This window comes from Typopeltis vanoorti, chromosome 8, assembly GCF_054136105.1.
Source record: "Typopeltis vanoorti isolate ZY-2024b chromosome 8, IOZ_Tvanoo_1.0, whole genome shotgun sequence".
NCBI classification, from domain to species: domain Eukaryota; kingdom Metazoa; phylum Arthropoda; class Arachnida; order Uropygi; family Thelyphonidae; genus Typopeltis; species Typopeltis vanoorti.
The window spans coordinates 43146924-43163271 of NC_143556.1; the positions used below are offsets into that span (position 1 = coordinate 43146924).

At 36.3% G+C, this 16348-nt stretch overlaps 1 protein-coding gene across 3 annotated transcripts in view; it reads right to left on the reverse strand.

The window, feature by feature from the left end:
* Positions 1-16348, reverse strand: part of LOC150103955 (spectrin alpha chain-like) — an 850682-nt gene that overhangs the window by 430586 nt on the left and 403748 nt on the right. For all 3 annotated transcript variants that reach the window (XM_090397194.1, XM_090397195.1, XM_090397193.1), the window contains exon 22: positions 13646-13795. In XM_090397194.1, the coding sequence (XP_090253320.1) occupies positions 13646-13795 (150 nt within the window). The remainder of the gene's footprint in view (positions 1-13645; positions 13796-16348) is intronic.

Genomic DNA, 16348 nt, shown 5'->3' on the forward strand with positions numbered 1-16348 from the left:
TGACTACACTGTTTAGAAAGTAGACACTCTATTAAACAAACATGCCTGTACAACTTGCTGATGTCAGTATCAGTTCACCCACATACCACAGGTTAAAAGTAACTAATTAGAATGTATTAAGTTGGAATAGATTAGAGTAATATTGGAGTGAAGACAATTAGAGAAATTGCTAAATAAAATAAGTGACAAGTATGATTTACATATAATTTGTTTTTATAGTATGTTCAAAAATTATTCACTATAAATTAGAATTCTGAAAGCTAACATTTTGTGCACACATGGTCACTAGACATGTGCGCTTCTTTTTTTTTTACTGGCGTGTATGTGTTATGTGTGCACATACATGCCAGTGAAAAAAAAAAAAAGGAGCACACATGTCTAGTGACCATGTGTGCACAAAATTTTTGCTTTCAGAATTCTAATTTATAGTGAATAATTTTTGAACATACTATAAAAACAAATTATATGTAAATCATACTTGTCACTTATTTTATTTAGCAATTTCTCTAATTGTCTTTAGAGGGAACATTTCAAGTGGGATTAGCTCTGTTCACACACATTCCTGAATCATCAAGTTCCTACTTAATATCTTCACTTTTAATGTGAGTCAGTATTTCTTTAAACTTTTTAAGACTGCAGACCCTACATAAGATAATATTTCTTTTCTGCATAATTTCAGAGTCCAGAAAATGAATATCTTTAATTTTCTCCTTAAAGTCAATGCTGTTTTAGATTTAATTTGAGATCCTAAAAAAAAAGATGCTAACACTGTTGAAATGCAATTCATCATGCTTGTTGCCCACGTATCTATGGCCTTCCAAAAGGTACACAAATCTGGTTATTCACTATGGCCAATAGTTGAATGCATCAGTTCCCCTACTTATCATTTACTTAAATACCCTTCAAAACCTCACTGCCCAAACTAACTCTTATATTAAAAATAATATTGACTTCAAGGAGAATATTAAAGATATTCATTTGCAGATGCTGAGATTGTGGTCTATTTACAAATATACATCTCCAAGAATTTCTTATTTTTATAAAATGATTTTCCCAAGGATGGTAAATTGTTTAAATTTACCATTAATGTAGGAAAATTCACATAGCAGAACACACTGTATCAGCAAAAAGAAGAAACAACCATGGGTAATCCTATCGCACCTTTTACCTGATTACTTCATGGAGCATCTGGAAAACCAACTTTTTAACATTTTTACTCAACCTCATGTATAGCTATGTTTTGTTGATCATGTGTTTGCAATTTCGTCCTACTATGAAATACGATTACTTCAGTGTTTGGACAGAATAAACTCCTCATATAACTGCATCAAGTTCACTGTTGAATGTAAATCTAACAGCAGTCTTCCATTTGCACACAGCTTTTTCATGTGCAATTTTTTTGTGCAGGATATTATACACCCGTTCAATTGAGATGCCTACAATCTCAGCAATCTCATGCACTTTCACTCGGCAGTCTTCCCTAATGATACCATGGATTTTGTCAATCATTTCCTTCGTAGTGATACCAGTTGGGAGTCTGGAGCACACTTATCTTCAATGGACTTTATGACCATGTTTAAACTTATTTATCCAAAAATAAATAGTCTTTAATGCTGGTGCAGAGTCCCCATGAACTGCATCTAAATTGGCTTTGATCTGCGTGGCCGTCCACTTCTTCAAATAAAAGTGTTTTATCACTGCACAAAACTTGTTTTTCTCCATTTTTATGAAAAATGCAAACATGGTAATTTTAAATGTTTGCCAAATGAGAACTATGAGTTGCATATGACTAAAATTTTGACAGGTGTCATGAAAAAGATGATACATGCCGACACTGGTATGAATGAATGAATTGTGTTGCCATCTATTGGAAATTTACCAAACTTTTCAAATAACTCTCGTATACTGCCATAATTAAAATCACCCATAATAGTTACTCTTCCTTTGTTCACTAATCCAGGTTGTTTATACATTTCTTCATCACCATTCTCAACAATGCCTACAGTAATATCCAATTAAATATGTCTTCCTGTCAACACCTCCACATTATACCACACTGCCTCATAACCATTGCTACTATTTTCCTCTTTCATGTCTACCTTATGTGGACATAATTTCCCTACTATCATCAGCAACACCTCTCCTCCCCTTCTTGTGCTTTTTATTCTGCAAAAAATACTTTATCCTTCCATTTCTGTTCCTGTTAGAATATCATTTCATTCAACCATGTTTCACTTATTTCAATGATTTTGGAGTGAATAAACTCAATCAGTGAAACCATTTCTCATCTCCCTTATTTCTGTACTTCTGGCATTTGTAAATAAACACAGTAATTCATTTTTAGGTCTATAACCAGTCCTATCCAATATATCCAATAGTTGTGATGAGGAAATATTATGATTTCCCCATCACAACTGTCCAATCAGTCTCAACTTCCCCACCCACATAGCAATATACTCCATCTTCATACACACATTGACTTTCAACATCCACTCTCCCCTGCCATGTCTCCCTATCCACCTCTGCTCCTGCTGTTTTCCTGTTCCTCTTGTATTTTATCTCTCAAAAACCTTGAGAAATCCATTTTCTTTATTCCCAAATGCTATCTTTTCATTCTAATCTATACCACCATAATTAAAATCACCCATAATAATTACCTTTCCTTATTTATTATTTTTTTATTTAATTTATTATTATTATTATTTTTAATTATACAACTATATGTGATGCAGCTTCTTGGAACTTTAATAGTGTTGTCTCCCGCTTATATGCAATGAGATACATGAAAGTAGGACTCATGTTGTTTGACTCTTTCTTGTGTTAATATTTTGAATGTTATAACCAATTCTTTTGTCCTCTCCATAAATTATGCTCATGTTATAGTAAGCAAAATCTATAGTATTTGTAAGTAAATTCTCATTTCATTTATCAGGCAAAAGAAATTATATGTTTAAAGTTTTTGTTGTTTTTTTTCCCGTGGGTATACTATACATTAAAGATACCAAATGATTTTATAAACAAACAAACAAGTAAGTCAGGTTTGTCAAGCTTACTCCACCTCTACCACAAGCTGCCTCAGACCTGAACTATGTTCAGGCACAAACTTGACTTACTTGTCTGTTTGCTTACCCAGGAAAAAGGATTTAATCCAAGCTTATAAAATTACTTGGTATTTTTAACGTACAGTATACCCAAGGTAAAAAAAAAAAAACTTTCTACATCTTTCTCTCATCCTGAGATTTTTATTTAATAAGTTCAAAATGTGCTTTGCATTAAGGGAGATACTAAGGGAAGTGATCAGAGCTTACTCCCTTTACCACGAGTTGCTTCAAACCAGAACTATGTTCAGGCGCAAACTTGACTTTCCCAAGTAAGCTTGTCTGTTTGCTTACTTGGGAAAAAGGATTAAAATCAAGTTTATAAAATAACTTGGTATCTTTGACATATAGTATACCCAAGGTAAAAAAAAAAAAAAAAAAAAAAAAACTTTCTACATCTTTCTCTCATCCTGAGATTTTTATTTAATAAGGTCAAAGCACCTTGTGGCCACTTGTTTAGGTAAAATTTAAAAGCTCTGCATTACTTCAACCTTGGCATCTCTGGGTCTGGCTCCCAGTGATGAGACGTCAATAAAGGTCAAAACCAGTTGGAAGTTTGGGTGATGAATGGCAATGCTGTAGTCCATGAAGTTTTAACTGAGGCTCAGCTGTTGCTGTCACCATGGTCCTGGGTGGGATGGGTAATGAATGGCAATGCTGTAGCCCGTGAAGTTAACTGAGGCACGGCTGTTGCTGTTACCCCTCAGATGACATATGAGCAAATGAGGGGCTATGCTCGGTGGTGGGGTGAGCCTGCCATGGTATAGAGCCAACCGGTTCTGAGAGTTCTTCTCAGTGGCAGGGTGAACCTGTTACTGAGGAGAACAACACTGAGTTTTTGGAGTTTGACCTGTACTTGAACATCCAATAAAGGTCGAAACTGGTTTGGGTCTGGCTCTGAGAGGTTCTGCTTAGGGGTAGGTTTTTGCCTATCTCTGAGTGGGGCCACTGCTGAGATTATGGCTCTGCTTGGTGGTGGGGTGAGCCTCCCGCTGGGTGGAGCTAATGCTGAGAAGTTCTTCTCAGTGACAGGGTGAGCCTGTCACTGAGTGGAACAACACTGAGTTGGGAGACCTTTCGAGATCGTCTTATTTTTAGAGCCCGCTTCACCTATACAAAGGTCGAAACCAGTTTGGGTCTGGCTCTGAGAGGCTCTGCTTAAGGGTAGGTTTTTGGCTGTCTCTTAGTGGGGCCACCGCTGAGATTATGGCTCTGCTTGGTGGTGGGGTGAGCCTGCCACTGGGTAGAGATAATGCTGAGAAGGTCTTCTCGGTGAAGTGGTGAGCCTGTCACTGAGTGGAACAATGCTGAGTTGGGCAATCGTTCGGGATCATCTTATTTTTAGAACCCGCTTCCCCTATACAAAGGTCGAAACCGGTCTGGGTAGTGGCCTTTTCCTTTAATGCATAGCATCATACATTTCTGCAAGGGGATGTGTTTTGCATTAAGGGAGATACAAAGGGAAAGTGATCAGAGCTTACTCCAACTTTACCATGAGTCGCCTCAGACCTGAACTATGTTCAGGTGCAAACTTGACTTACTTGTCTGTTTGCTTACTTGGGAAAAAGGATTAAAACCAAGTTTATAAAATTACTTGGTATCTTTAACGAAATTATGTGTTAAACAAATTTTAAAAGTATCAATAGGTAAAGCTAATATAAAGTGTGGTCAAGAAGAATGGGTGAGGAAAGGTTAGCAAAACAAGTGTTTGATAACAGGATGGTAGGATAAAGACCCAGAGGACAACCAAGACCTAGAAGGATTTGATGCAATTGGAAACTGCAAAAGACTGAATTCTGCAACCTAACAAATAACAGATTATTTTGGAAGCAAATGTTTTTATGAAGTTATTAAGAATGCAAATATACTTGAATAATATTATCACCGTATTCTGTTCTTTCTATCCCTTAAGAGTAGACATCAGTAAGTGATGGAAAAAAAAAAAAATACATATATATATATATATATATATATAAATATATAGATTTAATGTCTCTTGTTATCTAGCATATGTCAGTAATGAAGATAATTTAATTTTGTAATACTAGCAGTATACTGAATAATATTATCTTAATTCTAAGAATCTAACTTTAAAATTATTATTATTATTATCATCATCAGACCTCCACAGAATCAAGAAACTCATCATGAGTGGTCCAATTCTCACGAGCACAGCTCATCATACCTTGAAATAAATGAATCTACTGTCTCTGCGCTCACTACACTTTCAGGCAGTGCATTCCAATAACCCACCACTCTACATGCAAAAAATCAACTCCTTCCCCCCCCCATCCATAAACAGCTGCCAGAGATGGACTCTTGCTCTCCCCGTCTGCAGACATTCTACGATAAATTTCATCCATATTAATCTAGTAGTTACCCCTTACTGAGTTATATGTTTTGATCATATCACCACCCTCTCTTCTTTCTATTGACTAGGCGCTGCAATTTGCATTCTCTCAATCTGTCCTCATATTCCACATTCCAGAGACTAGAAACTGACTTAGTCAATCATCTCTGAATCCTTTCCAATAACTCATCATCTTTTTGAAAAAGCTGTGTACAATGGAATCATAACATCCTTACTTCTACGTCAGTGTTTGCCACATCGTTTTCCATAATCCGCTATGTTGTCCTAAATTTTAGCAAAATGTTTATGAAATTTCAAGTCCCTATCCACCATCACCAACAGATCTTTAATTTTCTCCATCTCATCTAAGATATCCCACCAATCCTATACTCTGCATTCCATCTTTGCTATCCAAATTTTAAAACCATACACTTTGCTATATTAAACTGAAATTCCCACACAATCACCTATTCAGATAGTCTATTCAAGTCCTCTTGTATGGCTACATCTTCTCTACTCTCCTCAAATTTGCATCATCTGCAAACAACTGTATATCACCATTTAAGCCCTTTCCAATGTCATTTACATACAAACCCAACAATGGCCACAAAACAGATCCCGTGGGGCACATCACTAGCGAATTCTCTCCTGGGATATCACTCTCTCTCTCTCCCCCCCATACACACCTTGCTAATGGCCTATTAGACAGCCAATCTCAAATTCAATGCACTAATCTACTGTCAAACCCCATCTGTTCCAATTTAACTACTAGTCTGTCATGTGGCAATCTATCAAAAGCCTTTGCAAAATCTAAATATACTACTGTATATGCATTCCCCTTGTCCAATGTATTCATCACCTTGTTATAATAAGTAAGCAGATTGTTAAAACACAATCTTCCTTTAGAAAACCCATGTTGTCCATTAAAGAAGATCTGCTGCTGTCAACCCAGTTCTGAATCTTGTCCTCACTAGTGTCTCCACCACCTTGACCACAACTCCAGACAAGCAAATTGGCCTATAATTCGAAGCCCTTGGTTTATCATTCTATTCTTCCCACAACTTTGGAACTTAGGCCAATCTTTGATTCATGTTAAAAAAGGTAAGTTAAAGCTCTTGTTTACTCCCTGGAACATTCCCTCAAGACATGCATTGATACACCATGAATTCCCATGGTCTTTTTGACATCAAGCTTACTCAATTCCTCACATATTTCCTGCTCGCTCACCACCAGTGGTTCCCCCCACCATTCCCACTGCTCTAAGCTCTGCATTATGTTACAATCATAGGCATGAAATACTTTCAATGAACTGCTCATTTAACACCTCTACTATATACTTCTCATTATTCATTATTTTCCCATTATCAATGACAAACATCCTCCTATAATTCCTTCTACCATCCACATTATCAAAATAACTCCCTAGGATTCCTTTTAGCCTTGTTCGTTAAATGCCACTCATACCACACTTTCGCAACACTTGTGAGTCACCTTTCTTGTTTGCTGTTTGTACTCCTCATGGAACTGATTATCTACACTGATCTTGTACTGCTGCCAGAATGCCTTTTTCTTCACAAATACATGTTTTACTTCTTCAGTCATCCACAGTCATCAATTTTATGCCTACCTTATTTAATCTTCTGCCCATCGGAATATACTCAGTTATTATCTTTGCCAGATAGGCAGCACTGATTTCCTTCCCATGCAATTCCTCATTCCATGATATTGCTGTAAGCTGCCTCCTGAGTTTGTCATAATTACTTGCCTTATAGTTAGACATACAGCCCTCTCTCACAAAAGTCCTGATATTGGTGGCCACCACCCAAGTGATTACTGCCCAATTCCATACATCCCTGAGGTAAATGCAAAGATTCCAAAAAGATATAATTGGTACTTACATTCTTCTCAATCAACAAAATTTCATATAATGAAAAATTTCATCAGATAATGTTCTATAACATCAATTCAAAAGTTTATAGACCTCTATCATGTCACTCTTCTTTCTCATGTTAACCAGAGTATGTGGTCCACATACTATCAATATGTCCTCATAATCTACATTCTATTATCATACATTCTATTTATTTGATTGTGTTTAGAAAAAATGCCCACTGAGTAAACTTCCATCATATGGTCTATCTTCAGATTTCTGCAATTAAGCTGTGGCTTTATTTCTAATCACACACTATGTGTGAAAGTAGATAGGACTTTATTTTCAAATTTTTGCAACTAATCTTGGTGTTCCAGATTGGACAGGTTAGGGAGACTGAAAGTTGGAAATAGTCATAAATGTATGTATGAGGATGATCCGTAGGACTGGTTACAGACATAAAACATAGAACTGCAGTGCTTATTTAAGAATACTACAAGTATCAAAAATAAGGGAGATGAAATTATTTCACTGATTGATGAAGAAAGTTTATTTTTCACTTGGTTAGACTATAATAAATTTAGTTTAATCCTTTATCCAAGTGTGAGCAAACAAAGTTTGTGCCTGAAAGTATCTTCAGGACTGGGGAAAGGTGGTACAACACTGGGTAACTCGTTGCAAAGGTGGAGCAAGCTAACATCACTCCCATCTCAGTATCTCCCATAATGCAAAACACATCTCCTTGTGGATATGTCTAATGTTATGCATTAAGGGAAGGGCCACTACCTAGACCAGTTTCGACTTTTATTGAGGTCTCTTCAGTGGGAGCCGGACCCAAGTGGATATACCAGGCAGAAGCATTAGCAAGGTCATCTCCACCTATAGGAGTTGCCAAACAGTGTGCCACCTTTTTAATAAATTACTCTGGATTTAGAGAAAGATGTTGAAAGTTTTTTTTTCACTTGGTTAGACTATAATAAATTTAGTTTAATACTTTATCCAAGTGTGAGCAAACAAAGTTTGCCTCTAAATCCAGAGTAATTTATTAAAAAGGTGGCACACTTGGCAACCCTTATAGGTAGAGATGACCTTGCTAATGCTTCTGCCTGGTATCTCCACTTGTCCTGGCTCCCACTGAAGAGACCTCAATAAAGGTCGAAACTAGTCTGGGTAGTGGCCCTTCCCTTAATGCATAACATTAGACATATCCGCAAGGAGATGTGTTTTGCATTATGGGAGATACTGAGATAGGAGTGATGTTAGCTTGCTCCACCTTTGCAACGAGTTGCCTGGTGTTGTACCACCTTACCCGAGTCCTGAAGATACTTTCAGGCACAAACTTTGTTTGCTCACACTTGGATAAAGGATTAAACTAAATTTATTATTTTCCCTGATTGAGTTTATTCACTCCTAAATCATCGGAATAAGTGAAACATGGTTGAATGATGATGATATCCTAATGTGAATAAAAATGAAAAGGTACATTGCTTTTTGGGAGGATAAAAATGACAAGAAGGGAGGGGAGTGCTGCTGATCATAGCAAGTGAATTATGCCCACACAATGTAGAATGAAAGATGGAAATAGTGGTAATGGTTATGAGACAGTGTGGTGTCAGGTGGAGGATGATAGGAAGATATATTTAGTTGAATGGTGCTATAGGGCAGGAAATGTGGAGGGTAGAGATGAAGAAATATATAAGAAACTTGGATTAGTGAACAAGGGCAGAGTGATCATTATGGACTATTTTAATTATGGTAATACAGATGGAAATGAATTTCAGGGGACACATTGCAAAAATGTCCCCTGTTTCTATCAATCATCAACTCCAGATCTCTTGTCTCCCCTACTTCCTACAGTATAGCTTCTCCATGTGTCCCAAACCTCAAGACCTTACATTTTGCTGCATTAACCCCCATTTATTTGCCCATCTGTCTAGCTTATTCAAATCCTCCTGCAGGACTACCACATCTCCAGAATTACGTATAACCATTCCCAGCTTCACATCATCCTCAAACAACTGAATATCCCCCTGCAATCCACTGACAATGTCATTGATATAAAGGTTAAACAATAAAGGTCCCAATACCGAACCCTGTGGGACCCCACTTGTAACCTTCTGCCTCCTTGAAACTGCCCCACCATACACAACTCTCTGATACCTATCGGACAGCCAATCCTAAATCCAGCTAACCAACCTGACATCCAAACTCATGTGGTGCAACTTAAATATCAGCTTATCATGTGGAACCCTGTCAAATGAATAGACTAATGAGCTGTGGGCTTCAAAAACTAGCTGACAGATGAAAAAGAGGAGACATTATAGAAGCATATAAGTTATTAAAGGAGTTTTATAAGATTGACACTGGAGACTTTTCTTCAGAACATGACAGGAAGGGAGAAAACAAGGGGTCAACCCTGGAACTTGAATAAGAATATAGTAATAATCTGAGTAATAATAATCAACTCAGATTATTGTAGTTAACAATAATCTTTTGGATCAGTGACTGCTGTGAAATATGTATCAGAAGAATGGGGGTGCAGTATTCCGAAAGAGGAATGTGACTAGTGGTGTGCTGCAGTGGGGACAGTTTTGGGATGGGTCACTCCAAGAATTTGGAGAACCCATCTTAAACCTGTATAGCATCCAGAACAACCCACAAACAGAAGAAAATGTTAATATGAGATGACTTTAGAAATTCTTTAACATAGTTCTGCTAGAAATTTTTTTATCTGTTTATTATTATTCTGATATGTATCAAAAAGTTATTTTATTTATGTCATTTAATTTTTAATTGGTATATATTTTATTTAGTAATATTTTTATTTATTTATTTTAATCATTTTTTTTCACCAGAGGTCACTCTATAGTAAATGATTAACAAAACATTTAGATTCATTTTACTTTTGTGTAGCTTGTGTGTCATGTAGCTTGTGTCCTGTTCATATGTATGTTTTCCTGATTATGATCTCAATACAGAGGTCGAAACAGTGAATATTATATTCTGAATTATAAGTAAACTAATTATTCCAACACGTGTTGTGTTTCCATAAACTCTTATAAACCATAAACGCCATAAACTCTGTAGAAGGAGAGTGTGAGTAGAGAAGTGGTTCTTTACATGAAGAGTGGTTGGTGAATGGAATGCATTTCTAGTGTGTTGTGATTGTGGACACATTAAATCAGTATAAGGCATGGTTGGATGAGCTGTTTAGGAATCAGCTAAAGCCTCATAGGTACAATTCTATTCTAAAAGAAGTTCCTTATAGCAAACTATTCTCATCCCTATAAGTTTGCTATAGTGAGAGTTGACTGTATAATGCTGGTCCATAATAGGCTGACCATATTTCGTAGCAAATATCAGTCTTTCAACACCTTATCATAAAACTTCTTACAATCCATGGCACAATTGTGTCTTACAACTTACATAGCCCTCATTATCTCAACATTAATCTAGATTTCTCCTTTGATCACATACTGTTCATAACAGAAAGTATTCTCTCAACAGGTGCTGTACTTCTTGGAAGAAAGAATAAACTCTACAATATTACAAAAAATCTTGAAAGTCTAGGTGCTTTTTGCTCATTTCAGAAAAAATCTGTACCCATCTATCAGATATAGGAATGTTTTCTTTATTCCATGTATCCAACTGCCTCACAATTATAAATTTTATATGGGTTCACTGATTGAATACACGAGTTTCTTCTGTTTCTGTGCGTATGATGAGTTCCTCGTTCAGGCTATCCTGCATTTCTTTCCATTCAGGTGTCTTCCTTAGCAGCACCCACTTCAACTTCTTTCCTAAACTGCACTTCCACATGTTGACATATTCTAAGGTGGTTTCATAGAAATTCTCAACTACCTCAAAAAACTTGGCCTCATTAATTTCTCCTGAATCTACAAACATTATCAGTTGTTTTTTGAGCTGATGTTTTTAACTAAAGACAGAGTCTTTTCAGCATCCTTATGTTTCTGGTTACATAGATGTTGATTGATGTCACTTCTGCCTCCATGAACAATGGAAAAATGAGCATTACAATTATTATTATTATTATTATTTTGGTAACTTCCATGGAGTCAACAGACTCATCGTGGGAGGCTAACTTCAACCAGCAACATGTCTATCATAATGAATTTGAAGTTATTTACACTACCTGCATTCATAATGCATGCTGGCAATACATTCCACTCACTAACAACTCTCCATGTAAAAAAAAATCTATACTTCACACTCTTCTTCACCACATCTTTATACAAATTCCTCTCAGGGATGGCCTCTCATTCTTCCCATCTTAACATCTACTCTTTTTATAATTACTTCTGTATTAATCTGATAGAATTCCTTAACTAACTTGAAGGTCTCTATCATATCTCCTCTTTTCCTCTTATCCACCAACCTCTGCCAAATCCACATTCCCTCAAATGCTTTTTATAACCAACACTCCAGAGTCCTGGTATCACTTTGGTCATTCGTCTTTGGGCCCTTTCTAGTGTTTCCACATCACAAACCTTATATAGAGGCAGAACCACCTCCTTATTCCTACATGTCAATGTACTTTTTATCATAGCAGCAATATAATGTATACAGTCTTTGCAACACTTCAATGTGCCTTTTATCATTGTAAACATGTATAAATGTGTAATTTTAAAATAAACAGAGTCAAATTCATAAACATTCAATGCTTAATCATCTGTAAAATATCACTTCATTAAAAATAACAATCCAGCGACTATCTAATAGTCTATTTTAAAATTAACATAAAAATAAATTTGTTCCCCTTCACAGAAGTCTATATGTTTTTCATTTCCCCCCCCCCACTACTAACAACATGATTGTCTGGACGGATATACTGATCTAGACAAAGCTTCTAGCTGTTGTCTTTGTTTCAGATAATAAAAACTATGTACAACTCAACAGGTCTTTTACACAACTAGGAAGTAGTCTCTAACTTGACTGAAGACTAAGTGGATTCTTCTACAGTAGAAATGTCAATTTCATTCTTCATCTCCTTCGTCACCTCCATCACAATCACCAGTATTATCATCTCCACTGTTTTCTTTCTTTCTTGTAACATGTGGATATAACCCAAGCAGGTTTCTTGGAATGTATCCCTCTCGATCTTCCAACCTTGACCACCAACATTCTCACTCTTGGTCATCTCCCTTTCATAGTACGACTATCATATCACTGTCTTGAAAACTGAGCTCATCTGCATTTTGTGCTTCATAGTCATATACAGCATAAACGGCACCACCATTCAGAATTCCTAACTTCTCTTGCATACTATACAGATATTCAGTGCATCCATCAAATCCTTCCTCTTCCTCTTCACATTTTTCAGCTGCTGTTTCATGATCACTCAAAGTGGTTGCAAAGATGCAGGCCCCATGTTCCACTAGAAACTTGACCATTGGAAGATTGTTACAAGAAGACCACTTTTGTTCCATCACTACACAGCTTATCCAATTTAATAAATTTGAATTATTCTGGAGATTGTCATTAAAACTGCAGTTTCGCCTCTTTGACATTGCAAGGATAGACTTAAAGCTTTAAAAAATAAGACTTAAAACATTTAAAAATATGAAATTTAAACAACCGGCATTGAATAACAAAGCCACCATACAGTTAGCATACAGGCAAAACAAAAACTAACACTACAGCAGAACAGATGCCACATCTGAAAGGTGCAAGTGTTGCCAACATGTATTTTTCTATTTTATTTTCTCTGAATAAATCACTGCAGATATCGATATTTAGTATCTAACAATGTGACTCCATGGTTATACAAATTACTGGTATCCATGATTGATATTGATATATGATTATAGGTTATAAATAATAATTTATGATTGACCAATCTGATCTGATCCTGTGGCTTCCTCTCTTTGAGAGGGTTGCAGCTGATTTACTAGGGAGATAATGACGTAAGGTGGTTTCCTGTTGCCTTCCTTGCCGTATTTCTATGACTGTAGCCTGTGTGTTCACGGGTCCGGTTTGCCTGCTTGCAGGATGAAAAACCCCAGATAAACTGACGACTGACCAATATTAAAGTATATTTATAGTTTTTATTAAAAATGGGACAAATTTGATATTTTTATTAGAACGACGGGACGGCTGGGAAATATGAAAAAAAATAGTATGTATGGTCAGCCTAGTCCATAACTATAATATTTAACTGAGCATATTAGTATAATAATGGTAAAAAAAATCCCAAATGTACTTCTAACAGTCTACTGAATCACTCCATTACTCTAACAAATGTAGTTTAATATAACAAAGTACAGTGTCATATTTATATTGAATTTTTTCAATTTCTACAATACATACTTCTGTAGAATCCTCATCTTTTCCATAATCTTGACTTCCTACAATTGGTTCCTTTTCCTTCATCCAAGATTCTGCTTCATTGGCATCAGCAAAATATTGGTGAGCTAAAAGAGAATCTTCCAAATCTTGTTTCCTTTGTAAACCTTTATCCTGAAAATTTTAATTTAAAATTATATAAAAATACACCAAAAATCTTGAGATCTTAATTAATACATATCATACCAATTAATGTATGTTGTGAATGTATATAGATAAGTTTTGATGTTAGCTGATAACAATATATTATAACTTTAGTGTAATTTCAGTCTGGTTTCGTTGTGGTTGAGTGTGATGTGTTTGCATTTCAAAGATAATCCATCTAAAGCAATTTTTCAGAATAACAGTTAATGGAGTAAAAATTAAGTGGTATGAATTCCCCTAAGATGGTACTTTGCCTAAAATGTAATATGCATGCATAGGTAAATGTGACAGGTGTGCTTGTTGAGAGAATAAACAAGAGAAGTGAGAGAGTGAGGATCAATAGAAAGTGTGATATGTTAAGATTGCAGTGATCTGAATGAAAGTAGGTAACCAGAAATGAAGAATACCAGACAAAATGTGAGAGGAAGTGATGAATGTAAGACAGAGATTGATAGCAAGAAGAGTGAGAATGAGAATATGATTGTGAATATGGAGATAATTAAAAAAGGAAAACCAGGCATAATTACAGAAATGGAAGGGTTCTTGACTGATGATGATGCAAGAGCTTGTGTGACTGTGGAAACAGATGAAAGTTTAAGTTGAACTAACAGGTTGAGTTATATACAGAATGAAATTAGATGTATAATAGTTATAAACAGAGTACAAAAGAATAAAAAGAAAGATAGAGAAGAGAAAGAAGTAGCAAATGACTGAAGAATAGCACTCTATGGAAATTCTATCATAAAAGGTTTGATGGATGAGAAGGTGTACAAGGTATGTTTTCCAGGATGGAAAATGAACAGGATTATTATTATTATTATTATTATGGGCAACTCCAAGTAGTCTTTAGACTCATTGAGAGAGAGAGAGAGAGAGAGAGAGAGAGAGAGGCCCTAAACATCTTGTCAAGAACTGCCCAACATTTGCACAGTATCTATCATACTTTGCTTTGAACTCATTCCCAGTCATGGCACCCACAACAGACTCCAGCAACCTATTCCACTCATTCACTACTCTCCAGGCAAAAAAAACATAGTTCTAACACCCTATGAATGGCCTCTACTTATCCAACCAACACACCTGTTTGGAAAAATATCCTCTGAATTAATTTTGTAGAAAATTTAATTCAGAAAAATTAATTGATGATAGCTGATGAGCTACAGCCAAGAAGAATAGAAGTGGAACTGCAGGATAGAGAAAAGAGCACATTTGAGGCTATTTGGTGTAAGATTGAAATTAGCAGAACTAAATATACAGTTGGGTGCTGCTATAGACCAGGTGATGGAATAGATGGTGGAGATGGTATGCATAAGCATATAGAAGAAATGAGTAGAAGAAGGGTAATTATTATGGGAGATTTCAACTATGGTAACGTTGATTGGAAGGAGAAGAGGACACATGGGAGGAAGGAATTGGATTTTATGAGGTTATTAAGGGATAACTATCTGCGACAGCATGTAATGGAAAATACTAGGGGTCAGAGAGTGCTTGACCTGGTAATTGCATCTGAGAAATTGACTGTAACAAATATGACCACGTTGCCACCAATTGGTGAGAGTGATCACAGGGTCTTGACTTGGGAGGAGGCTAAAGGTGTGGATTTTACAATTAAGATGGGGTACATGTGGAATTATCGGGCTGGTAAGTATGACAAGCATAGGAGATTGATTGGTTCAGTGCCATGGCATGTACAACTGCAAGGGCTAGAAGTTGATAGTGCATGGGAGGCGGTAAAGAAGTGTTTGCATGAGGCAATGGCTGACTGTATACCTAGAGTCTGAACAATAACTCAAGTAGGGGTTAAATGGATGAATAACACCATTAAGCTTGAGTTGCAAAAAAAAGAAACAACTATGAAGGGAATTTAAGGAGAAAGGTGACCTGAAGGCACATGAATAGTATAAAGCGCAGGCCAGAAGGGTAACGAGTGTGGTAAGAAAAGCAAAAAAGGATTATGAAAGAACATTGGCCATGCAGGCTAAAGAGAATCCTAAACAGTTTTTTCGATATGTTGCAAGTAAAAGGAAAAATGTATATGGCAGAATGATTTTAAAGAATGCCGATGGTAGGAAGGTAACCGAATCAGCTGATGTAGTTGAATTACTGAGCGAGCAGTTTGCAAGAATATATCTTCCAGGTGGTTCATTCATTGCAGAAATGAATGAACCAATAGATTATACAGGAATTGTGGTGAATGAAGTGGAGGTGAGTAGTCTATTGCAAAACCTCAATGTCAATACATCTGTGGGATTGGATGGTATACCAGCTCGTGTCGTACATGAAGCGGCTAAAGAATTGTCAGTACCCTTGACCATTTTGTTTAATTTGAATCTTGGGTCTGGGTTAGTCCCAAGGGGGTGGAAAGAGGGGAAAATAGTTCCACTGCATAAAGGAGGTTCCAAGACTGCTGTTGTAAATTACCAACCAATTAGCATATCAGGAATTGTTGTCAAGGTCTTGGAGAAATTAGTCAAGAGAAGAATACAGGACTGGATAGATGAAAATGGGATACTGTATGGGGAA